Genomic DNA, 25,993 nt, shown 5'->3' with positions numbered 1-25,993 from the left:
CATACTTAGGTCTATGTTGAATTGGACCACTATATTCCACTTAACTTTTGGTCAGGTGGCATATAGTGGTCCAATTCAGCCCATAGAGCTGTGAGCTCCGTGACTCAAGAACAGATCCAGTCCCTAGAGCCAAATTCATAGATTGAGTAAAGAGGTCATATAAAAAAGGCCAGGTTATTGATATGATCCCTGGCCCTCTTGAGGGTCAGTTTTGTCCTTTGACCATTAAGGGTATCTAGGCCTCTCTCCTCCCATGTTTCCTTTAAATAGCACATCCCTCCGTTTAGGAGGGCAGACCGTAAGTTATCTTATTTGGCTACTCGTGCCCCTCCTCTCCTCTCTTCTTATGTCCAAGATTTGTCTCCCTCTACAATCCCTGTCCTCGTGATCACCGCTACCTCACCGTCTTCAGGCGGCCCGTCCTCTGCTGATCCCTACCCCTCTGCTCGGTCTCTCCCCTACCAATCCCATTCTCGTCTTCATCCTGGGAACTCTTTTTATTGTCAAATTTCATTCAGAGATGATATGTCCCCAATGGGATCTTATCAGTTATTCTTCTTCGAAACTGTCTTTCGAATTACCTTGGAGACTTGACAGTATCAGCTCACTGGCTTCTTGACAGTATCAGCCCTTCTACTGTTGTAGATTTTTGGCCTCTCAACATCTAGCCAATGATCATATTCAAGAGAGTTTAAGGGCAGTGACGGATTGACAAGACGTTTCATAAGCTTCCCTTCAATTTCACCTGAACATATTGACGCCATTGAAGGAGGTGAAATAGAATTCTGGAGGTATACGTGGAGAGGATAATGCCAATCACCGACATCGAAATGAGGTTGAATAATAGGGGCCACCGGAAGAACAGTTGCAGACTGGTCAAATCACCAATTCCATAGGCCGCTGTCAAGGACCTCAGTTAGGCATAAAAGATTGCATGTAGAGAACATCCTCAGCACATCGTAGCGAAATTAAAAAAAGTCGGTGCAGGAGACGAATCCCAATATGTGAGATTGACCACCAGGAAACATTGAGGAGAGGTATCGAGGGAAGGTAGCTAGACAGATGCTCGACGGATAACGACATTATTAATAGTGTAACCCATAATTAAAATTACCTCTAAGAAACATCGAATGAAATCTTGTTCATTAAAAAGTCAAAGTAGTTACCATGATTTTGAAAAAGGTCCTGATCTTGAAGAATTCCCTCAGCTATTACGACTCCACTGATAATCAAATACCAGTATCAGATGTAACTTAACCAGATAATTTTTTTTTAAGAAACTCAAATAGATAAAAGTACATAGAGAAATAAGAGCTTAAACTATTTAACTGCCAACAAACCACAATATTTTTATTATTATTTTAGGGATGAAAATACAAATGCGGCGGATGAAGACAATAATTTCCTTCAGCAGTGCTTGGTGGGAGATATCTTCGGGGACTCTCCATATTTGGAGGAGGTCCAAAATGATTTAAGGCGGAAGTTTCCGAAGGTTGGGCTGTTAGAGCTACAGAGATTAGATACCAATACTCTACTTCTGAGGGGAGTTTCAATGGCAGCATATGTTGTGATCTGCGGGTGGACACAGAGGATCTCAGATTCCACGGAGGTGAGAAGGCGCCGAGTTCTGCCAGCGAACGGAGCCGACGGGAGGATGAAAGTGGGGGTGGTGATAGATGTGTTTGGTGTCCCTTTGGTGCATCGTAGACGTTAGAAGCTGGAGAATTTGGTCGCCTCTTTCGGGCGACTTAAGAGATTCCTCTCAATGGGTCTGGAATCGGGGAACCCACCGTGGTAATTCTAGAAGTCGAAATGATAGCGAAAAATGTGTTAAATTATAATAGACTGGTTGTGTCGATTCTTTTGAGCTGGAAATACCCGGAAATTCCTTCACCATTTCGGACACAACTGGTACATTCCAAGAAAGGGATTTGGTACCAGAATCTGTTTGATTCCAAGGCTGCACAAGAACCTTCAGAGCAGATATCCGACCCAAAACCCTCCCACCGGCTCCGGGTGAAAGGGTGGGCCATGGGCATCGACGAAGAGAGATGGGGGGGAACTCCCTACAAGTGCAACAGCAGATGTGGCATGCAGAGGATGGAGCAACACCAGAAGGAGAGGGCAGGACCACGGTACACAGGGAATATGAGGCAGTGATCATCCCGTCATCCCCAACCGAGGTGGCGAAGGAGCGTGAAAGCTCGAAACATACACAACCGTCAGAAGGCTCGAAGGCGCCGAGAACCCAACAAGAAGACATCGACATGGAGGGACAAAGAACACAACAGAAGCGAATACGGCTACCTCAGCGGACGCGGAGGATCACTAAAGAAGACCTTTGTTGTTTTAAAGGCGTGGTATATAGACGTGGGAAACTGGTCTTAACAGATGAGGAGGGCAAGACGGCATGGGTGGTAACAGGAAAAAACGGTCAATTGCATTTGAAAACGGAACGACTGACAAAGAAGACAACCTCAAAACAATCGTCAACCGAGCCCATACCAAGATGTCCGGCTAGCAATGCGGCGGAGACTGAAGAGCCATCTAGTCACAACTGGATAACCGAAAACTTGAGCATGCATCTGACGATAGCTGAGCTGGCTGAGAAAATAGAGCTTCTGCCAGCACAGAGACAAGGGGGGCAACATTCATCCCAATTATGAAATGCATCTCTTGGAATGTGCACGGGCTCCGCGATGAAGGGAGACCTGGTGTGGTGGGAGGGTATTTGAGGCAATGGGGGGCCAACATAGTCTGCTTGCAAGAGAAGATGCGGGAGAAATGCGATGCTAAGGCATGGAACTTGGTGGGACGAGATTTCCTTGAGGGATATGTGGCAGTCAATGCAGTTGGTAGATCCGGGGGATTACTGGTGGCTTGGAATACATTGACATTTGCCAAGGAGGGCTCTTGGAAGGGTCAGCACGTGGTGGCCATAAAATTGAGGAGAAGAAGTGACAATTTTCTATGGGTGGTGGCCTCAGTTTATGGCACAGTTCTTGCGGCCCGTCGACATAGGCTATGGGAGGAGCTGGAAGGTGTGGTCTCGCTCTTCCAAGGGACCCCAATGCTGGTTGGAGGAGATTTCAATGCGACGCTAGAGTCAGGGGACAGGCCAAATGGAACTGGAGGGCAAGACCCAGGTTCGGCAGAATTTTGGTGCTTTATCTCAGTCGTGAGTATGCAAGAAATGGGGCCGATAAACTGTACCTACACATGGCGAAGTACGAGGGGGCCTACTACTTTATCCTGTCTGGACAGATTTCTCTGTTCGGTGGACCTCCTCGAGAAATATCCATTGGCCGATGTGCGCGCACTTCCTAGACCGATATCAGACCACGCCCCAATTATCTGGCAGGATAACGCAGGCCACAATAAACCCACATATTTTAAGATGGATAAGTCATGGTTAAGAGATAGGGTTCAAGGAAGAAGTGAAATCATGGTGGATGTCTCAACCGGTCCAAGGCACCGCCACGATGCAACTAGTCAACAAATTGGCAGAGCTTCACCTTCACCTGATAAAACTTAAGGAAAAGATCCAAGAAGAAAGACACCACCGAAGAGATGAAGCCTTGTCAAAAGTCCAACAGCTTGATGCCACAGAAGATACTAAGAGTTTGACAGACGCTGAACGCAACAAGTGAAAAACCTACAGAAAGGTTGTGGAAGAAGAGGACAGGAAGCTAGAGATAGACTGGAGGCAATGCTCACGGCAACTTTGGCTGAAAGAGGGGGATGCCAATACTCGGTTCTTTCACTTGGTAGCGCATGGAAGGCGGCGCTCGAACCAAATACTTCGTGTGCAAGGGGAGGATCGGGAATTCGTCAGGTAAAAGGCTGTCGGAGGAGCATTGGCAGATCACTTCGGATCGGTAATTAAAAGAGGGGCTTGGAACAAATGGAGATGGAGCGGAAGGAGCGCTTCCAAAGTGACGCAAGAACAACAAGAGGAGCTGGTAAAGCCATTCCACGTGAAAGAGGTTCAGGAGGCTATACAAGGATGAAATGGTGAAGGCGCGCCAGGACCCCATGGTTTCCCAGTTTTCTTCTATAGCAAATTCTGGGAGGTGGTCGGGTCTGAGGTGATGGGCACATTAGACGAATTTCGGAGGGATAACTTTGGTCTGGGACGACTCAACAGATCACATCTCTTTCTATTGCCAAAGCGCCCGGGTGCCATCAACGTTGGGGACTTTAGGCCCATCGCACTGTCAAATTCTAGATATACCTCATCATTGCCAAGGTACTGGCAAACAGGTTAAGGGCAATAATTGGGGACCAAATCAGTCCCGTTCAGTCGGCATTCATTCCGGGTCGGCAGTTGGTAGATAGTGTGGTGGTGGCAGGAGAGATTGTATCGACATGGAAGACAAGCAAGACAAAGGGCTTCATTTGGAAGGTTGACTTCGCGAAAGCATATGACTCGCTTGATTGGAGATTGATAGGAACCCTGATCTAGGTTCATACCGGGAGGAGGGTAGAGGACGAGGAGAGGAGGGTAGAGGATGAGGAAACCCAGAGAGGGAGGTAGGGGAGGAGAGGGGAGACAAGGACTCTTTCTTCTTCTTTTTCTCCCCCGTTTTTAAAGGGAGGGCATCCCTATTTAAAGGGGAATACATAATAGCAAATGGCTAAAATGCCCCTGTGGGCTAAATTACGAAACTACCCCTAGATAGGTTTAGGACCCTCTCAAGGATCCTATCAGAGATTTTTATGGTCTGTTATGGCTTGGTTGAGGCGGTGTATAATATCCCACTCATGCTCGGTCCTGCTCAACGGCCGAGCCGAGGGGGGATGGATCCACCCACAAAGGGGAGTTCGATAGGGTTGTCCACTAGCACCACTGCTGTTTGTCCTCGCTGTTGATACTTTGGCCACCTGCACCACAAAAGCTTGTGAGCAAGGCCTTTTGAGGGGGTTTTAGACGACAAGCTACCGGAGGGTATCCCATTGGTACAATATGCAGATGACACAACATTTTTCATGGAAGGCTTGGTGAAAGAAGCACGTACCCTGTCGGCTCTATTAGATTTATTTGCTGACTTCTCGGGGTTGCAACTCAATCGATCCAAGTCGGCTTTTGTGGGTTCCGGGCTTTCTTCGGAGGAGCAGTGCGCCAATGCACTAGGCACACCACAAGGTTCGATCCCAATGAACTATTTGGGTCTCCCACTAACAGGGAAGCGTATTTTAGCTGCGGAATGGCAACCAGTGGTCGAGAAAGTGGAGAAGAGGCTGGAGGGGTGGCAGAGCAAAATTCTATCAAAAGGGGGTCGTCTAGTGTTCTTGCGTTCAGTGCTTTCAGCAATTCCCATACTCTATTTACCGGTATTCAAAATTCCAACAGTCATGGTAAATCGGCTGGAGGGTTTGATGAGAAGGTTCTTTTGGGAAGGCAACAGCGAGGAGGCGCGTAGGGGAGTGCCCCTAGTAGCGTGGGAAATCATAAGTAGACCGGTGAAGCAAGGAGGATTGAGGATTCCTCATTTGGAATCCATGAACTTGGCCCTGCAGTCAAATTGGGTGGAAAGAATTGTGTCATCAGCAGAGGGACTATTCTTCAAGGTCCTGAGGGACAGGTATGGCTCCACGATGGATTGGGAGAGGCGCTGGGCAAGAGCTAGGGGGAATCCCCCTTCTGGAGCGGCCTACACCAAGTTATACCCGGCATCCTGAGTTTTTTGACCCCAGACTGGGGGACGGGGCTGATTTTTACTTCTGGACGGATAACTGGTCCAATGAATCTGAAGTTTCCAAGACTCTTTGCCCTAGCAATGAATCCAAACGCCAAGGTTGTTGACTGTTGGGAAGGGGCTTGGGTCCTTAACCTGACAGGGGCATTATCGGATCTACGATTTGAGGAGCTATTGGTGATGCAAGAAATCCTTCTACTCCTAACCCCGTCGACGCAACCCCGAGATGGTTGGGTATGGCGAAGACAATCCTTCTCGATGAAAGATGCATATTTGAAGATTCGGGGCGAAGCGAGGGGCGACTCGACAATCAACAAGACATGCCACGCGCTGATAAAGCAAAAAGTTCCCCTCAAGGTGAGGATCTTCAGCTGGTTGTTAAGGCGTAGAAAGCTGGTCACACTGGTTCTCCATAGGAGGTGGGCCCCAACAGACCTCATCGAATGTCCTATGGGCACAAGTGACGAAGATGAAGACTGCTCCCATTTGTTTTTCACGTGTCAGTTCGCTCAGAGACTATGGGCATCACAGCAGGTCCCAGGGGTGGTTATCTCCTCCGACGAGGCATTTTTGGGCCTCAGCCATGCTCGGGAGAACCAGGAGCAGACTGGAGTGGGGGAGGCTGCTATCGACATTATGGGCACTGTGGCTGCATCGGAACAAGGTGGTGTTTAAGGGGAGGAAGGCTTTAGTGGAGAATGTCATCCCTGACATTCATGCGCTAGTCTCATTGTGGGTTGGAGGGGGCTGAAAGGCAGACCCTTTTTGGGTCTTGATTGTATATGGTCTGTACATGTCTTTCATTTTAATGGTATAAGGTAGACCACCGGCCCCGGGTGGTCTTCCATATTTTCGTTCAAAAGAAAAATTATTTTAGGGATGAAGAATTAGATCTGTGAAGTGAAAGGTGTACTTGATATGATTCCCGGTCGTGTCTACAAGCGCCAGAGGCCCACGAAGCCAAAACAGCCCACGAAGCCATTGGAAGCCCTAACTTAAGGGCTGGGCAAAGGGGGAAGGGGACAACGAACACCTACGAGAGTACTCTCTCTCTCTCCTCTTCCCCTCCCCCTCTTGGTTGTTCTCATCCTCTCCTCCTGCGCAGACGATCTTCCCTGCGATCTTCACGATCTTCCCTGCAACGAAGGGGCGGCACTCGAGGGAGGCGTCACCCTATGGCAATCCCTGACCCTGTCCCCCCTTTCTCCTTCTTCCTTCTCTCTCTCTCTCTTTCTCCCTCTCGTTGGACCATTCTGGTTTCTACTTGAACGTTGAACAACATCAGTCAAAGGGTTCCTTATTATTGATATCAGTTGTGGGATCCTATCAGTACTCCAATATGATTTTTTTTGAAGAAAAATAAGGGAAATCACACAAAATCGGTGATCCTCTCAATATGCTAAATAGATTTTATTATTAAATATACAACGGCCTAAAGGGCTGCCACTCATCATGGCTGAGGTTCCTTAAACTACGCAGATGCAAGAATTGCCTCTGCCTGTCCAACAACACCTATGGATGCCTCCTGCCAATTGAAGACAAACTCATTCCTACGCAACCATTTGCATAGAGCACAGTGAAGGACCAACCATGCGCCTCGCAGCCTCTGAGTGCACCACCTTATATAGTTCCAAAAGGCCTGTGAGGAGACATCCACTCCTATGGTTGGCTGGTGGGTACACACTGCTCTGGCAAACGAGCATTTCAAGAAGAGATGGGTGCAGTCTTCCTTGCCACTTGTGCACATAACACATTCCACCATGGCTTTCATGAGCCACCTATCCTTGACAACCTTCATCATTAGTCTTCCTGAGGGAGTAGCAAACAGAAAAAACCTCACCTTAAGGGGGATCTTTTATTTCCATATTGTATGACACACGTGATGGTCATCAGTTCATCCCTTCTTTGTTTGTGGTTGAGCCTCACAAAAGAATCCTGGACAGAGATAGATGTGCCTATCCACCCATTACGTCATGTGTCCCTCTTAATGGGCATAGGTGGGTTAATGTCTGCTTCATCCTTATATAATCCTCCACCCTTTGGTCGGATAAGGTATAGACCAAGCATGGATCCCACGCACCATCCCAGCACTCCCAAGCTGTGGCATGAGGGGTCCGTGCAATGGCGAAGAGGTGTGAGAATTCTGTCGTTTAAATTCCTAGAGCCGACCATGCGTCTACCCAAAATTGAAGTTTTGTGTCATCCTTGAGTTTGGCTTTGAACGATTCCCGAACATGAAGAAACGCCTGCCTCAACCATTAGAATGCTGAGGATGCTCAAACTGGAGCCGCCCAACTCTCATAGTTCATATCTGTATTCCAAGTCTGTTAACCCACTTGACCAATAATGTTATGTTCAAATATCCTTGTTCCCCAAACGAACCGGTCTGCATACTACATCTCACAACAAGAGAGCCATCTCCTTCCCTTCTTCTGATCCTAAGCTTATTCATAAGAATCTTCTCATCATACCATCTAGGGGCTTGCCAACCCCCGCTGATTATTTCAGCACCGAGAGGTAGAGGATGGGTATTGCTGAGAGCATGTGTCTTAGTAACACCAATTTGAAAGACGTATAAGCAGATCCGGGGGAGTACGACAGAAGATGCAGACTTTATACATACATGTAAATGCCTATGGAAACAGAAGGTACCGATGAAAGTTAGAATTTTTGGTTGGCTGCTTATTAGGCGTCGGTTTATGACCCGTACTCTCCGAAGGCGCATGATCCCAGACACACCAATCGCATGTCCCATTTGCGACCTTGGAGAGGAAGATTGTTCTCACCTGTTTTTTGAGTGTCATTTTGTGCAGGCCATTTGGAGAGCACAGCAACTGAGAGGGGTGGATGTGACGTCAGATGAAGCGTGCAGGAAGTCCCTTAGGAGGAGGGCGGGTAGCAGACGGACGAGCTGGGGAAAGGTTCTTGCAGTGCTCTGGACATTGTGGTTTCACCACAACGAGGTGGTATTCAAGGGGAAAGCTGCGTCAGTCGAATCGGTGCTACATGATGTAGGGAAATGTATATCTTACTGGTTCAGTAGGACATAACGGGGGGAAAATGGACCCGGTGGGCCGGGCATGTACTATGTCACGATCACATATGTTAATAATATTTCTGGGTTGACCACCGAGTTCTGGGTGGTGTTCCCTTTTTTAATTCAAAAAAAAAACACCAATCCTTGCACCCTTGACAGCACTCTGGCCTGACATCATTCTAACTTTCGCTCCAAAATGATGGATAAACTAGCCAAATCAATGTCACAACTTAATGACCACATATTTTGGTGTAGAGAACATAGCTCATCCAATAAAAACTATGGGAAATTAAGGGAACAAAATATTTCCTTTATTAGAAGGTGATATAAAACGATTGCTTAACATCAACCCTAAACATTGAACCTAAAAGACCATCTTTAAACCCACTTTGTCCTTGCTATAACTTTGAAATAATACAACCTAATAGATTTATTTCAGTTTAAACAGCAAAATAAAGGGGCAAAGAAAAAATATAGAATTTGCAATTAATAAAAAAATAAAAAAGAGATCAAGAAAGAAATTACCTAAGGATGAATATAAGTGTATTAGCAATGTAGGAAACCATTTCCCTGCACAGGAGAGTGGAAAATATGATTGAAAGAACTTAAAGCAAAATATAATTAAATTCTGCTAATAAAATATAATGATAAGTTTGTCCTATTTTATGTCCTAATGTTATAAGACTCCAATCGAACTTGAAAGTAGATGTCCAGAATATGTTCAATTTTTTCTCAAGAACCAGTTCAAATGTGAGAACAAGGATGAGAGATAGAGCAGTAGAGAGAAAACATATGAGGGGTAACAAAGAAAGAGTTTCTCCGGATCGGCCGAAGCGGATCTCCTCCAGTGGCCAACTGCTTCTATGATCCAGAATCTCCAATAATGATCAACTGTCTTCAAGAAAGGGTCGATCCTTATTAAGGACCTCCCAAGGACAGAGAAAAAACAAGAAATACCACAGAAAGGACATTCAAGATACCCAAACGCACCTTTTAAAGGGGGTGTTTGGGTAGCAAAAGAGAACAATATAAATGAAACCCCATACCTTGAACAAGATGCATCATCATTTCGACCAGAATTTGCTGAGGTGTTGAAGACTAGACAGGAGATGTTCCTTCCAGAGGGGAGGCTAGCTGATGTGTCTTGACTCTCCATCCCTTTCTATTCTACTCTACTTTACTCTCAACCTTCTCCTACTTTTCCATTTGTTCTTTTCCCATTCTTGCAGATAATCATACAATCAGACCTATTGGATTACATTGATTTTCTACTAATTATCTCAAATGTCCTTGAAGATCCAACGTGGCACTGTATCACTTCTTTTCTGGGCCTTCTCCTTCACGTAAATCTACACGTGTCTCCATTAGTACACCTGTATGAACTTTCCTTTGATCTTCGGTAGGATCTTGGGAGGTTCTTCTTAATTTTTATTCAATTCCTAGTCATTTTTGACATTCCATATGCCTACATTATTAGTCGACTTCTCCAGAATAAAATTTTAACCAATTTTAATTGGGGGGTTCCTGGCCTTTGAATTGTTATTTTTTTCAAGTTCTTTTTTTTGAAGAAATTTTTTTTTTCAAGTTCTATTTCTTGAACTTCACTGAAATAGATTGATTGAAAGGAGAGAGAGACTTGGGAGAGATTAATGCAGAAATATAGAAGAGGAAAATACAAATTTTAATTAAGACTAATGTTTTTTAACCTTTATATAGTACTAGGAACCCAAGAAAAAAGTTTTAATCAAAATAACCTATTTCTAATGCTTTTAGTTCCCTCAAAGTCTCAGTTGACATCTAGAAAGCAAAAGATGGTACCAAAGGCAGTGATTTGTCTGTTTTAGTTTTTTTCATTTGCCTACCCAATCACTTATCTCCTTCCGAAATTATGCCTAAGCTGGAGAGTCCAGCTCTGTGTTGGGATACTACAATGTGTTTCCCATATCTGACACAAGCCCAGGCCTTCTTACTTCCTTTCTGACTGTCCTGAGATCCCAGTAAGGTTTCCTGACAAAAAAGGGGCTATAATTGCAAGCCACGACATGATACAGCTTAGTGATTTTAGTAAATTGAGCTTTCAGAGGAGATGCAGAGGAGGATAATAAGGCAACAGGGAAACCTCTGCTTCCCTTGATCACATTAAGGTGAAAATAGAATTCCTTCTGCTATATACACAAGCCCTTAATAAAATACATGAGCAATCTCCCCTCAAATTCCAACTCTCCCATAAGCTGTAAGTTAAGTACTTCATAACATCTTGGAAGTAGCACAGAGGGAAGAAAAAAGGAGGAAGAAGAGGATTCATTCTGAGTTTCTGCACACAAGAAATTGCAGCCTACCATGCTGCCGCCCTTCCATCCATCACTTCTTCCATAACTTCAGGTGATATTTTCTGGTAATACTGCTTCCGTACTCCTGTGTTAAAGTGCAATTCTGCATATTATCAATTTATGGACTTCCTGCCCATACTGTCAAAAAAGTTAGCAGCCTCCTTGTCCCCGTTTTGTGTGTGGAGCAATATTTTGCTACCACTTTTGTATTATATTCACACGGGTCAACCCCCACCTCTCCCAAATTGACTCTGATTTCTTCTGCACCCAGGGCAAGCCTGATAGGAGTGACCCGGTTCGGGCCCATGCTGAAGAGCCCAAAAAGAGTGCCCAAATTTGGACAAAAAGTACTTTTTTCTGAAAACAAAAGTCTGCCAAGAGCCCTAAAAGGACATCCCATACTGACCCCAAAGAGAGCCTATCCAATCAGGCCGCAGATAGGGTTTGGTAGACTGAGGAGTAAAGTTCACTTGGCGAAACCAAGAGAACAGATAAAAGAGGGAGGAAGAAACAACCACACTCCCTCTCACTCTGGTTCGAAGAAGCTCATCATGCAAGGGATCAAAGAGGTCATTGTAGAGAAAAATGGCAGTTTACCCATGTTAAAAGGCATGTAAACCTGCTGAACTTTGGATATGCGACAAGTCCATCAGGCCTGATAACTAACAAACTCACCAAGAAGATCAACAACTCTGATCTTGATTCTTGCTCTGTTACTTGTTTATAAGCCCCCTCCATTGCTGCCAGTCACCTTTTTTGAGTAGATGTGATGGTTGGGATCATAATAAAACCAACGCATGGCTCTCGCCCAACAGCCATACAAACTGTCAGCCGGAACATTCTTTCCCTTATTCATTTCTTTCTTTTATTCATTTCTATTTCTGGTACTTTCTTGTACTGGGCCTTCTACTATTAGCCCATCTATATAAACCAAGGAACCCCATAGAGAATTGACTATCAAGTTAGTTGTTCATTTTCTTGGATCTCGTTTCTCCTCTCCTCTCTTCTCTTCCTTACAGTGTCATAGAGAAATTGTGGAGACGAGAGAAGAGGGAATTCAAGGTACATTGTTCAACATGGTATCAGAGCGATCGTGAAGTAACTGTCTGCAGTGCAAAAGTTCATGGAATTACAACGTGGTGTCGTCTTTGTCGTCGAAGGATCAAGAATCAAGAATTTGTTCTTGAAATTCTTGAAGTGATCTTCTGCAGTGCAGAGATCGGTGGAATCGCGACTCGCCGATCCTCGTTCTTGAAGTGATCATCTGCAGTGCAGAGATTGGTGGAATCGCGACTCGCCAGTCCTCGTTCGTGGGACCAGAAGTACTCCAAAGATATCCGCTCAGATTACGTGATCCAGCGATTCACTGGTGCTATCTTCCTCGCCAGTGCTGTCTTCATTGCTCGAAGGCCTTCTCGCCGGTACTTCTAGCCGATATTATCCTGCTGACAGCAGGATCAGGCCTAGATCTTTCCGTAAGGAGCTCTTCTTATCTCCGCAGCAAGATCTGGTCTCAAGGTGCTTTACGAGCTGTGTCTTTGGATCCCCACGAATTTCACAAAGATCTCCACCGACTGTGTCTGGTATTCTCAACTGTTTAGCACCAAACCAGGTCAGAATATTTCTTAACTGTCTGGTACTTTTCGACTGTGTCGTCCCTTAACAGCACATCCGTGAGGTCATTAGATCCAAAGATTGAGTGGTGTTGGATCTAAGAAACTGCAAGAGTTATAGTAGTTGCTGACTTGGCTTGAAAATGGAGATCAATGATCTTCAGATTACTCAACAAGAACAAGGACTGTCTTCTATTTTACATCATGGAATTCCGGAATCCATAAAATACACTGGGCTAAACTTATTACATTGGAGTAAGTTTGTTGAGATGATTCTTGAAGGAAGAAGATTGGGTCATCACTTAACTAAAGAAGTGAAGCCATCCAATCCACGCTATACAATGTGGAAAGCTGAAGATGCTACAGTCAAGACCTGGTTACTCAGCAGTCTGCGTGGAGATTTAATCCCAAAATATCTTCTGATTGATACTGCAAAACAGATCTGGGATAAAATTCATAAGAGCTGCTAGAAGACAAACAATGATTGGTGAATTTATGAGTTAGTTACCAAGGCAACACTTCTTTAGCAAGGTGACAAAACAGTTCAAGTTTATATATGTGAGCTTCAGAGTCTGTGGGATGAGATAGATCATTACAGGCTGATTGTTGAGACAGATTGTCTCTGTCGACATTATACTATGAAGGACTGGATTTATAAGTTTCTTATGGGTCTTAATCCTGAGTGTGACTCATTGAGACGAAAAATCCTCAACAGGGAGATAGCAACAAACCTAGAACAAGCTATACAACTTGTACTTGAAGAAGAAAGCCGTATACAACACCCATCTAATGCACCAGCCAGTGAAACAGGCACTGGTTTTATAGCAACAAAGCATTCAAAGTATCATTCAAGTGACAACCACAAAAACCAAAGAAGTAAGTCAACATGGCAGACTAGAGAGCCTAATGTCTGCTCATACTGCAAACGAAAGGGACACAGGAAAGAAAACTGCTGGGATCTACATGGCCGACCACCTAGACAAGCCCATGCTATTATTGTGAATATCCAAGATTCTACAAGTGGAGATGATACAGTCCATCCTACACTCAGTCATTTCCACTCCATCAAGGAGTTAGAAAAACTGAAGAATATGATTCATCCAGTAAACACATCTATGGTCTGCAAGGGCGAGAATCAAAATGGTAAATATCTTAATTTTTCTGGCATTCATAATGCATATAGTTCTTCCAACTGGATTATTGATTCTGGAGCAACAGATCACATGACATCATATCGCTCTAATTTTATTGAATATTCTGTATGTTCCAGCAGTCGACGAGTACTGACTGCAGGGGGAGAAATGCTTCCAGTCTCTGGTTTTGGAACCGTTAGAATAAAGGAACTGGGATTGTTAAAAAATGTTCTGCATGTTCCTAAGCTTAAAGTACAATTAATTTCTCCTCAGAAATTGGTTAAAGATACGTTGCTTACTCTAACTCTGGATTCTTCTGGTTGTTTTTTATATGATAAGAAGCTGAGCCGAACGATTGGACCAATTGAGGAGAGACATGGCTTGCTGACAGTACATGATGGAGCAGCTGAGGTGCTGATGGCATATGGCAGAAGTCTGTCCGAGGAAGATAATCTCCCAATAATAGAACAAATTAAACTTTTTCATTCCCGTTTGGGTCATACATCGTTTGAACTCTTGGGACGGATGTTCCCTGTTTTTACTCGTGATGTGGACCTTTCCAAACTTATATGTGATGCATGCCAGTGTGCTAAACACAAGAGATCGTCGTTTAAGGGAAAGGGTGAGCAAAGTGTCAATCCGTTTGATCTTATACATACTGATGTGTGGGGACCGTGTTCTATATCATCATTGAATGGTGCTTGATGGTTTATTATAATCATTGATGACTGTACTCGATTGACATGAACATATCTCCTTAAGAGTAAGTTAGAGATAACAGACATTATCAAACATTTTATTACCATGGCACAGACCCAGTTCGGTGTGCAAGTGAAGAGGATCATCAGAACAGACGATGCTTGAGATTACTTTAATGCAACATTGAGATCTTATTTTCAAACGCAGGGTATAGTCCACGAGTCCTCATGTGTGTATACGCCGCAACAGAATGGTATAGCTGAAAGGAAGATTGGTCATGTTGTAGAGACAACCAGAGTATTACTTATTCATCAGGGAGTACCTAAATATCTCTGGGGAGAGGCCTTATTGACAGCTGTTCATTTGATCAACCGCTTACCATCCAAAGTACTGGGCTACAAGAGTCCTATCTGGACTGAAACCTAGACTGTTTGACTGCACGGTTTTTGTCCATATACATCATCCGACTGACAAACTCAGTCCAAAGGCTTTGAAATGTGTATTTGTTGGATATACGTCGACTCAAAAAGGGTATAAATGTTATGACCCTCCGTCCAAGAAGATGTTTGTGTCAGTAGACTTAACCTTCAATGAATCTGAAAGATATTTCTCATCTTCATGTGGTATAGCTGAACAACCAGTCCAAGTCGGAAGAGAAGTCGAATTGCCTCCTATGCTATTACCACCAGAAAATACAAGTGAAACTCATATAGAGGTGCCCACAAACTTACCATCTGTTTTTGAAAATGGGAGCCCAAATTCAATACAGCAGAATGAAATTGATGAAGCAATTGAAAATAATGGTGAGGAGGTAGAGGAAGAACAGGAATCGAGAGAAATGACTGTAACTCAACCACAGCAAGCATCTTCTGATGATGACTCAGGCTGGCCAATTGCATTGAGAAAAGGAAAAAGGAGTTGCACTCAATTTCCAAGATATCCTATGTCACATTTCATAGGATACTCACACCTCTCCACTGAATATCAAGCACTTATTAGCAGAATTGATGCAATATCACCGCCCAAGACGGTGCAAGAAGCTATGGAAGATAAAAATTGGAAACAAGCCATGGACGATGAAATGAATGCACTACTCAAAAATGACACATGGGAGATTGTTACATTACCCTCAGATAAGAAGAAAGTGGGATGTAGATGGGTGTACACCATAAAGTATAAGCCAGATGGCAATTTGGAAAGATACAAAGCTCGTCTGGTTGCAAAGGGGTATACCCAGTCGTATGGAATTGATTATGGGGAAACATTTGCTCCTGTGGCAAAGTTGAATACGGTTCGTATTTTACTTGCAATAGCAGCAAATCTGAATTGGAAATTATTGCAGTACGATGTGAAAAATGCATTTTTACATGGAGATCTACATGAGGAAGTTTACATGGAAATCCCTCCTGGATATTATCCACATAGACACAAGAATCAAGTTTGCAAATTGAAAAAGGCACTATATGGATTGAAGCAATCTCCAAGAGCATGGTTTGGTAAGTTCTCTCAGGCAATGAAAGACATGGGCTATCGCCCAAGTAATGGAGAGCACACCCTTTTTATCAAGACAGGATTAAATGGGAAGGTGGCTGTATTACTTGTCTATGTGGATGATATTATTGTTACTGGTAGTGATGATGAAGAGATTTCTATATTAAGTCATAAACTTGCTCAGACTTTTGATATCAAACCTCTTGGATTACTAAGATATTTTATGGGAATAGAGATTGCTTATTCTTCTGATGGCATTTTTTTTTCTCAGAGGAAAGCAACTGTAAACCGTCAACAGTACCTATGGAGACAAATTTAAAACTGGGACCTTGTGAAGAAGCAACGCCTGTTGACCGGGGACAGTATCAGAGGTTGATTGGGAAGCTTATATATCTTAATCATTCGCAACCTGATATTGCATTTGCAGTTGGACTTCTCAGTCAGTTCATGCACAGTCCGCGGGAACCACATTTGCAGGCAGCATTTAAAGTACTTGCTTACCTAAAGGGAACAGCTGGACATGGGCTAGTGTTTCAGAAAGGACGAAAATTATTATTGGAAGCATACATGGATGCAGAATACGGTGGATCTGTGTTGGATCGTAGATCAACAACTGGATACTGTATGTTTCTTGGTGGTAGTCTGATTACTTGGCGCAGCAAGAAGCAAAAGGTGGTGTCAAGGTCGAGTGCAGAAGCAGAATTTAGAGCAGTAACAAAAGGAATTTGTGAAATTCTTTGGATCCGAAATATTCTCCTTGATCTCAATATAACTCAAGATTGTTCTACAGTACTTTACTGTGACAGCAGATCGGCTATTGATATAGCTCATAACCTAGTTCAACACGATAGAACAAAACATGTTGAAATTGATAGACACTTCATCCGAGAGAAGATTGATGCTAAAGTGATTGCTATGAAGTACATTCCCTCAGACCAACAAGTTGCAGATATACTCACCAAGGGCATTCCAGGCGGTTTATTTCATTGGCTTTGTTCCAAGCTGGGAATGAAGAGTATCCACCTATCGGCTTGAGGGGGAGTGTAAGCCGGAACATTCTTTCCCTTATTCATTTCTTTCTTTTATTCATTTCTATTTCTGGTACTTTCCTGTACTGGGCCTTCTACTATTAGCCCATCTATATAAACCAAGGAACCCCATAGAGAATTGACTATCAAGTTAGTTGTTCATTTTCTTGGATCTCGTTTCTCCTCTCCTCTCTTCTCTTCCTTACAGTGTCATAGAGAAATTGTGGAGACGAGAGAAGAGGGAATTCAAGGTACATTGTTCAACACAAACCAATGATCATGTTAGGATTCCCAACCCCTGTCCGTGTTATTTTATTCTTTTGACATCAATGTTGATCTCTTTGTATATTTTTAACCCTCCCTTAAGGAAAGAAGACAATAAGTTGTGAATTGGGAGGGGAGATCCTCCTAGAGGGGGCACAGGAGGCAATCCAGGCCTACTGTCATTTGGTTTTTTAGATTCATCTCTAGATTGGTAACTTTCCGGAGATCTCCACTACAATGCCAGTTTTTTTGGGAAATTAAGAAATGAGAAATGAAAATGAAATGAAGAAACAAAAAATCACCACAACAACAAGACTAATACAAATGAAAATATCTGTGGAAACTCCGCACAATATTTCAATGATTACTAAGCTCTAAAACCGTGGTCAAAAAGAATAATTACAGATATTTAGGTCAAATCACATCTTATGGGTATTACTGCATAAAACATAGAAAAAATAATCCTTGTCCACACAGTATTGGGTACTGCATCAACTTCAAAACTATTTAGTGCACAATGACTCCCACCACTGTTTCTTATTTTAACAGGACTAAGAAAGCAGAAATAAGTCCAATTTGATGGATTCTAAAGACACAAACCAGAAGTGATGCAAGCTCTGTTGTCCATCGCCCTTGAAAGCTGTTCTAGCAACTGCGGCGTAAAATCTATATTGGAAATGATTATGACAGATTATGATATGATTTCGAGTACCTGTATAATTTTATTTTTTACCAATATAAATAGACTAAACTTACATCCCAATAGTCATCACAGTCAATATTCCAGACACCTCCACTCCATTTTGAGCCTGTCAGAAATGGTGAGGCAAAAAAAACAATTTGATTAACCATCCTAATTGTAGAATAGGAAATAAATAAAATTCTACTGACATATTTGAAAGTTTTTTTTTCAAAAACCTTATATGTCACATCTTTTTCAAGCTAATACCAACAAATAACATATCTTAGGTACATATTTATTGTCTATGTAATATTTAGGTATTGATTTCTAAGCATCTGATAATTAATTTACCAACAACGAGAATAAGGTTAAGTTATGGTTTGGCAAGTTGCATCACTGATTTCCTAGCACAAAACCAAAGTTTCAGTCTTGTTTAATTGGATAACTGTTATGGTATCAGTATTGAAGCATATGAGGAAGAGGAAAGAGAAAGGAAAGAGGAGGGAAGAGGGAACCAGTAGCAAGGAAATTACCCAGCATGGCTCTTGACATGTGCCGCAAGTGGGAATTACTGCCTGATATCTTGGAGGGAAATGGAGTGTTTGAATAAAGATATAAATAAGACAGAGGGCGGGAAGAAAGGGGCATCAAGTATTTTCTAATTTATTGGGAGAGGGTTAATGGAGGAGATTGAAGGACATGGGATGAGAGGTTGTTCCTGGAAGCAAAAGCTGTATTCGGTCTACAGGCCAGGGGGAACAACTTACCGGAGGCGATCTTCATCAAAGAGACAATCTTCTGTTCTAAGAGACAAGAAGGACATCGAGGAGACTAAGGAAAAATGGTACAAGAGAGTTGCGCTACATTCCGTTCATTCATATTATATTGGAGGGATTAGTACGAATATCCTGCCCAAGCAGGTTTGATTAATCCACTCATACTCTTAATATTGCAAGGATGCCAATATCAACACAACAAGCTAGGGCTTAGCACACCATCAGATTTGCTATCTCTCTGAGCAGAGGTTGAAAGTGAGAGTGTCCAATATTTCCTGAATATTTTTTAGAAACATAAAAGGGACAATCACTGACGAATCGGTGGCCTTCCCAGTAGAGTGGTACAGGTCCATCTAGGCCTCCGGGAGGGTCACCGATTTTGTGTGACCTCTCATATCTTTCTTTAAAAAAAAAGGTCCATCTCGGTCAATCTAAACAGGATCAAACCCTCTTTCCAATCATCGCCTGAGGAAATCAGGCCGCCTTAAGACCCTCCAATTCATTTAATGTTCTGTCGGTAGAAGCCCTCCCTTCCCTAAAACAGCACCTCGTTTTGATGCAACCAGATGGCTCATAGCGCCGCCAGTACCCGAACACTGTCTTCTTTCCTCCTACACGCACAATTCTGGATTGAACCCCAGAAAGCCTCTTCAGAGGTCATGTCCACCGTATTTCCTGAATAATGGAGATTTTATCTGCCTATAAAAGGAAAATAAGGTTATCTGGTGAGTCACTAGTCTCCCGAGACTCACAAATAAAAGGCAGTCCACCGGTTTTTTTTTTAAAAACAAATAAAAGGCAGTCACCCGACGAGTCGGTAACCACCCAAGAAGTACATGGGCCCTAGAGCCCGTGTGATACATGCTTAACCACTCCTCTCTCTATTCCCCCCTCGCTGGAACCATGCCGCAATGAGGTTGTCGACCTCATGGGCCAGTCTGTCCAGTGAGGCCTGCCTCCCCCTGAAAACCACATCGTTTGGATGTAGCCATATACCCCAGAGCACCATCAGTGCGCGGCCCCTTTTCTCTTTTCGTCTATTTCCATTTATTTGCATGGATTCCCAAAAGGCCTCAGCTGATATCGTATTAATTCCCAGATGTGTTTGAGTAGCCCAAGTTGATTGTGCAAAAGGGCATGCAAAGAACAGATGGGCACAGTCCTCTTCTCCTTGCATGCAAAAGATACAAATTGTCGGTATCCCTGGATACAACAGTTTCAGGAAGGCGCGAGTCACTAGTCTCTTGCGGTACAGTAGCCACCCGAAGATCTTTACCTTTAGGGGGGCTTTTAGGCGCCATATAGCTTGGCACGTCGATATGGTCGTTTGGTCCTCATTCCCTTAGCGGATCCTGTATAGACTTCTTTGACTGAAAAGGGGGCATTATTCCAAACCCAACCGTTCTTTTCTCCTAGACATGGTCAGATGTAGTGCAAGGCCTGCTGCATGTCCATGAATTCAGCTACCCTTTGGTCTGACAAAGCACCGTCAATTACCGGGTTCCAAATGTTGTCCCAACATTCGCCCACTGTGGCCTCAGGATTTCGGGAGAGCGCAAATAACCGCAGATATGTATCACAAAGGGGGCCGCATGGTGCCCATTTATCTACCCAGAAGCGAAATATAGAGCCGTCTCTTGCGGTACAGTAGCCACCCGAAGATCTTTACCTTTAGGGGGGCTTTTAGGCGCCATATAGCTTGGCACGTCGATATGGTCGTTTGGTCCTCATTCCCTTGGTGGATCCTGTATAGACTTCTTTGACTGAAAAGGGGGCATTATTCCAAACCCAACCGTTCTTTTCTCCTAGACATGGTCGGATGTAGTGCAAGGCCTGCTGCATGTCCATGAATTCAGCTACACTTTGGTCTGACAAAGCACCGTCAATTACCGAGTTCCAAATGTTGTCCCAACATTCGCCCACTGTGGCCTCAGGATTTCGGGCGAGCGCAAATAACTGCTTATATGTATCACAAAGGGGGCCGCATGGTGCCCATTTATCTACCCAGAAGCGAAATATAGAGCCGTCTCCTAGCCTGGCTGAATAAAATTCATGAACTTGGGAGAAAATTAGGCAAAGGCCTTGCCAGAAGGGTGACGCCCCTCTAATTGGGGTTGTTTTATCCTCCGAATTCAAACCCCGACCGTAGCTGTCCCGCAACATCTGGATGACGAGGTCCTCACTGGGTTGCATGAGCCTTGTCACCCATTTAGTTAGTAATGTTGTGTTCATACATGGTAAGTGCAAGACTCCTAGCCCTCCTTGACTGGTGGGTCTGCAGACAGTGTCCCATGCCACCAGTGCCAAACGTCGCTTGTGGTCTGATTCTGTGCCTTTCCAGAAGAACCGTCTCATCAGGCTTTCTAATCTTTGACTAATGCCAACTGGCATTTTGAAAGTGGAGAGATAGAAGATAGGGATTGCTGACAGTACTAATTTCAGTAGAACCAACCGGCCTCCCCTAGACAGAACCTTGGCTTTCCAACCTTCCAGACGTCTTTCAACTTTCTCTAACACCGGTTGCCAGTCCGCTTTCGACAACCTCCCATTGGTCAATAGATTATCACTAATGGGTCTAATACTTATGGGCCTATTATCCGATTTATTTAAATCGGATATATAACGGCTTGTCAAACTAGCCGTTAGAGCTAGTCAAACTAGCCGTTATAAACAGATTGTATAGATACCTATATTGTGTTAATGGAAAGTTGAGCTTCTTTTCTGTCTTTCATCTACTCTTTCCTTCTCTTCTCTTCTCTTCTACTCTCTGCTTCTCCTCGCCCTCTGCTTCAAGAAACCAGGCTACATCGACACGTCCTATCAAGATGACGAATTAAAAATAATTTATTGTTTTTGAAAAAAAAAATTGATCCATAGATAAAAATGGAAGAAGGAACAAGATTACTCGGGATAGATAAAAAACTAAGGCAAATCAGTATTAGGGTAAGAAGAGTGTAGAAAGGAGATGAAGCAAATAAGGGATTGAAGGCCTGGAGTTATTCTCCCATACTGTGTGGTATGATTGTGGGAAGTTGTAATCCTGACCTTGACGACCGAATTTGATGCTATATGGAGACGCATCTATGAACGTCGCCCCCCCCCCAAACACAGAGCGAGCGGCCTGGCCCATGACAGGCCAGGCTCCAGCAGTTCTTAAAGCCTATCCAATGCCAAAGGAAGACAGTTTTGGTTCCTAGGCAAATGCCCTTGCATCCCCTCCGTTTCCTAAACTCGAACTTACCGTTCCCTCACGCAGACGATCATCCCTGCACGCGAGGAGCGAAGGTCCTCTCTCTTGGCGTCGTCTACTCCGCCCGCTTCTCTCTCTTTTGTCCTCTCTATCTTCCCCTTCTCTCTCTCAATCCCACCTCCTCCCCTTTCTCTCATGGAGGTGGCACTTATCGGACAAAAAATCGTCCGTTATCTTTGATCATTACAAGTGAAAGTTGGTTTCTACCAGAATTCGAGTCTCTCTATCAACATAACTCTCTATCTATCTATATATGTCTCTCTCTCTTTCATTTCCTTGCATGCATCACGTGTATATTTATCACATTCTCTGAGGTTCCTTATGTCCACACTTTCAACAAATTTTGGCTAGAAACTTCACAACCCATGAAGCAGTAGTATTTTATTGAGTCGAATATAGTCAGAAACAGCATTTCTCTAAATAGTTGAATCTGTAATTCAAATCTCCTTATATAAGTTTTGCAGTAAACCTTTGGTATTTCCACCCGGTTTTTATCAAAATAGTATAAGTTCAATCATATTTCCAAAAAAAAAATTAAGACGTGAACTGAGAGACTACCGTGAAATAGGCAATGTAGCTGACACATAGAGTCAATGCAATCTCTATGACAGTGTCATTGAAAATGAAGCCCAGCCACACAAAGGACAGAATTCCAAAAGCAAGACCAACTGCGATTCTGAACATTCAAAATATCAGTTTCCGAGAAGATAATTGTTTCAAGCAAGAAGTATTTTTTTGCTTACGCTCCAAGAGAAACTTGAGACAGAAACTTGATTATGTCTCCGATGCTGAACCTCTCACCGAGAGCCATGCGATATAATAGCTGGTATACAACAATTGCAGTTCTGTGAAAGTTGAGAGAGCAGATCATGATTCCTTGGGGTCATAGAGGAATTTTGGGAGGATAGCTTACGAAAGTTAAGCATAAAAAAATCATTTGAACAGATGTATTTGAGAGAAAATAATAGACATAAATACCCATCATTCATCAATGATTCTCCTTCAATGATTGTACTCAGCTTTTTACTTGCGCCAAGTTCCTTCAAAAGAGCAACCACAGCCACTGGATCAGTTGCACTAAGAAGCCCCCCTAACAGTAGTGATGTCTCCCAGCCCCATTTATAAGGAAAAGCGTACTGCAGAAATAAGATAAAATTTTCATGTTAAGAATCCAAACTTATTACCCAGGACAAACTCAAAGGGCGGATTTTGCAACGGGTAAAGCTACCACATGTTCCAAAAATCTTGAGTCAATGTCATACCTTCAATGCAGCTCCAAGACAGAAGGTAGAAATTATAACCCCCGGGCCTGCCAGTAAAACCATCTGTGCTATACACCTCTGTCTCCGGCCAATCAAGAATAATAATTAGGATGAGTTTAAAAATATTTTTTCCCCATCAAGTACATAAATTTAAGGGTGAACGCCATGTTATCAGATATAAAAATCAAAACTTGCTGTTGTCACCATCCCAGATGACTCTATTTTAGAGAAATAACAGCTAAGATGTAATGAATATTTTTTAGAATAATTAGAAGACGCAGTAAATGACAAACAAAAGAAAAAAGACAGATGTGAACAATATGAACTATCCTTAGAAAAGAAACAAAGCTCTATCTATCTACTTTCTCATGCAAACCCTTCGCAATAGTTTGATGCTGAAAAAAAGCAATGGGGTGTATCTGAAGAATGATGTATGCCTGTGAATTCACATTTGGTAAGCAATTCTGACACGATCCTACCTCCCACGGGTTACCAGACGAGGCTACACATGAAAAAGCTCAGGACGGAGCCAGAAATAGAAGGTCTGCTAGTTAGTAAACAAGTTGAGTGAAACATCATGTGACCCCCACGTGATGAATTTTCGGGCACATGACTAGCCTAATTAAAGGCAGTTACTCTTCTTCCTTGATCTGGTTTCGAACTGAGAGGGGGAGACCTCTGGGAGTAAAGGCTGGATTCGAGCTTGGAGCTTCTAAGAGGTCCTTAGGCTGTTGGAGTGAGAAGAGAGGGGAGCGTCAGGCTTCAGGTAAAATGGCAGTAAACCAGTGAGGATCTGGGTGTCAGATTCAGTTATTTTCACAAAATTGGATTCTTCTACCAAATTTGATACGTGTAAGTATCAGATTCCTCATGAAGTGTTGTCCTTGGTACAATCCCATTCCAGATGTATCAGGCGAATTCAATTTCACTTCTAAATGCAATAATTGGTACTCTAAATGGTTCACGGTTCCTTTCAGAGAGAGAAAAGAAGGGTGAGAAGGAGAGAGAGAAGAGGGAAAGTGGATATTGCTAAAAGGAACCAGACAGCTGGATGTCACCTAGTGCCCCGAGGGGAGGGAAGGAGAAGCCTATTCCACATCTGCAAGGGTGGCCATCATAGGCCAAAAACTGCATGTTAAGCTAATACCCAGTAGTTAAGAGGGACAATGTAAATGGCTCGGCCTTCCTTCTCCTCGACGGTTTGGCATCTTTCATATATTTGGCTTGTATTGCATCTGTCCTTCATGTCTATCATGTTACTGTAGTCTAGGCTTGCACCCGTCACTCTGAAAAAGGTATTTAAATCAGACTATTCTTCATGCCGAATAAACCAGTTTTTCTGGCCCTCAGATAGCCTTCTTCCCTAGGCTGCTCCAAAGACATGGTGTAAGAACTGTAGAAACCCAGAGAGGAAGAATGGGTTGAGAAGAAACTAAAAATGTTCTTGTTAGGTCATTTGGTTCAATAACGAGAGTACATATAGAGAGTAGAGAAAGGGAGAACGCAGGGGTACAAAAGGAATCCAAAAACTACATATTCAACAATCCCCCTCAAACTGGCGAGTGGATATCATCCATGCCCAGTTTGCCACACAATTCTTGGAAACCCGGAGCGGACAGGCCTTTGGTAAAGATATCAGCCAACTGCTGGGCAGAGGGAACATGTGATATGTAAAATTGTCGGGACTCGAGCTTCTCTTTGATGAAGTGACGATCAACTTCGACATGTTTAGTACGATCATGTTGTACCAGATCATGGGCAATGCTGATAGGCAACTTGTTATTACAAAACAGTTAAGTAGGTTGATCACACGACAGCTTCAACTCTGTGAGAAGATTGGTGATCCATAATGCCTCGCATATGCCTTGTGCCAGAGCACGAAACTCGGCTTCAGCACTAGAGCGAGAGACAACAGGTTGTTTCTTGTTCCGCCATGTGATACTATTCCCCCCAAGGAAGGTGCAGTAACCCGTGGTAGAGCGGCGGTCAACATGAGAGCCAGCATAATCCGCATCAGTATAGACATCTAACTGAAGGCCACCTTTACACCTGAATTGAAGACCGAGGCCAACAGTACCTTTGAGATAACGAAGTACAAGGTTGGCAGCATGCATATGACAGGCCTTTGGTGAATGCATAAATTGACTTAAGACGTCAACAGCATCAGTAATGTCAAGACAAAAGTGAGATAGAGTAGCTTCCCCACCAAGCGTTGACATCGTCCTTGATCAACAGCCTCCTCGTGATCCTCTAGAGAGAGGTGATGGTTCACCTCGATGGGAGTAGGAAAGGTTGGGAGTCCGCCTTGCCAAGTTCTTGAAGAAGATCAGTAATATATTTCCGTTGGCAAAGGAAAATCCCAGTCGAAGAATAGGCGACTTCAATGCCAAGAAAGTACCAGAGTACACCAAGATGTTTGATGTCAAACTCACCAGCGAGATAAGTCGCCAATTGAGCCGCGGCCTGCGAATCATTCTCCGTAACAATAATGTCATCCACGTACACAAGAAGGATGGTGACTCCCCCGGACGTGGAATGACAGTAGAAAAGTGTATGGTCACCATTGCACTGAGAGTAGCCAAATAAGGTCATAGAGTGCGTAAAATGGCCGAACCAAGCCCGAGGAGATTGCTTCAAGCCATAGAGAGCCTTCTTGAGACGGCACACCAAGGGAGGTGCCGAAGGAGGAGCCACATAGCCAGGAGGCAAGGCCATATAAACTTCCTCAT

The 25,993-nt window shown here is 43.6% G+C and overlaps 1 protein-coding gene across 3 annotated transcripts in view; it reads right to left on the bottom strand.

Annotated features, from left to right (window-relative positions):
• SOS1 (sodium proton exchanger, putative (NHX7) (SOS1)) overlaps nucleotides 1-25,993 on the bottom strand; it is a 92,214-nt gene that overhangs the window by 58,579 nt on the left and 7,642 nt on the right. For all 3 annotated transcript variants that reach the window (XM_078584981.1, XM_078584982.1, XM_078584983.1), the window contains 8 exons: nucleotides 23,265-23,342; nucleotides 22,981-23,138; nucleotides 22,746-22,847; nucleotides 22,561-22,678; nucleotides 18,051-18,103; nucleotides 17,895-17,960; nucleotides 9,262-9,306; nucleotides 1,167-1,222 (listed from right to left, as the gene is read on the bottom strand). In XM_078584981.1, coding sequence (XP_078441107.1) covers nucleotides 1,167-1,222; nucleotides 9,262-9,306; nucleotides 17,895-17,960; nucleotides 18,051-18,103; nucleotides 22,561-22,678; nucleotides 22,746-22,847; nucleotides 22,981-23,138; nucleotides 23,265-23,342 — 676 coding nt within the window. The remainder of the gene's footprint in view (nucleotides 1-1,166; nucleotides 1,223-9,261; nucleotides 9,307-17,894; nucleotides 17,961-18,050; nucleotides 18,104-22,560; nucleotides 22,679-22,745; nucleotides 22,848-22,980; nucleotides 23,139-23,264; nucleotides 23,343-25,993) is intronic.

This window comes from Wolffia australiana, chromosome 13, assembly GCF_029677425.1.
Source record: "Wolffia australiana isolate 7733 chromosome 13, ASM2967742v1".
NCBI lineage: Eukaryota > Viridiplantae > Streptophyta > Magnoliopsida > Alismatales > Araceae > Wolffia > Wolffia australiana.
Note: the sequence above shows the minus strand (reverse complement) of the source record. Positions and strands in the feature narration are given on the sequence as shown.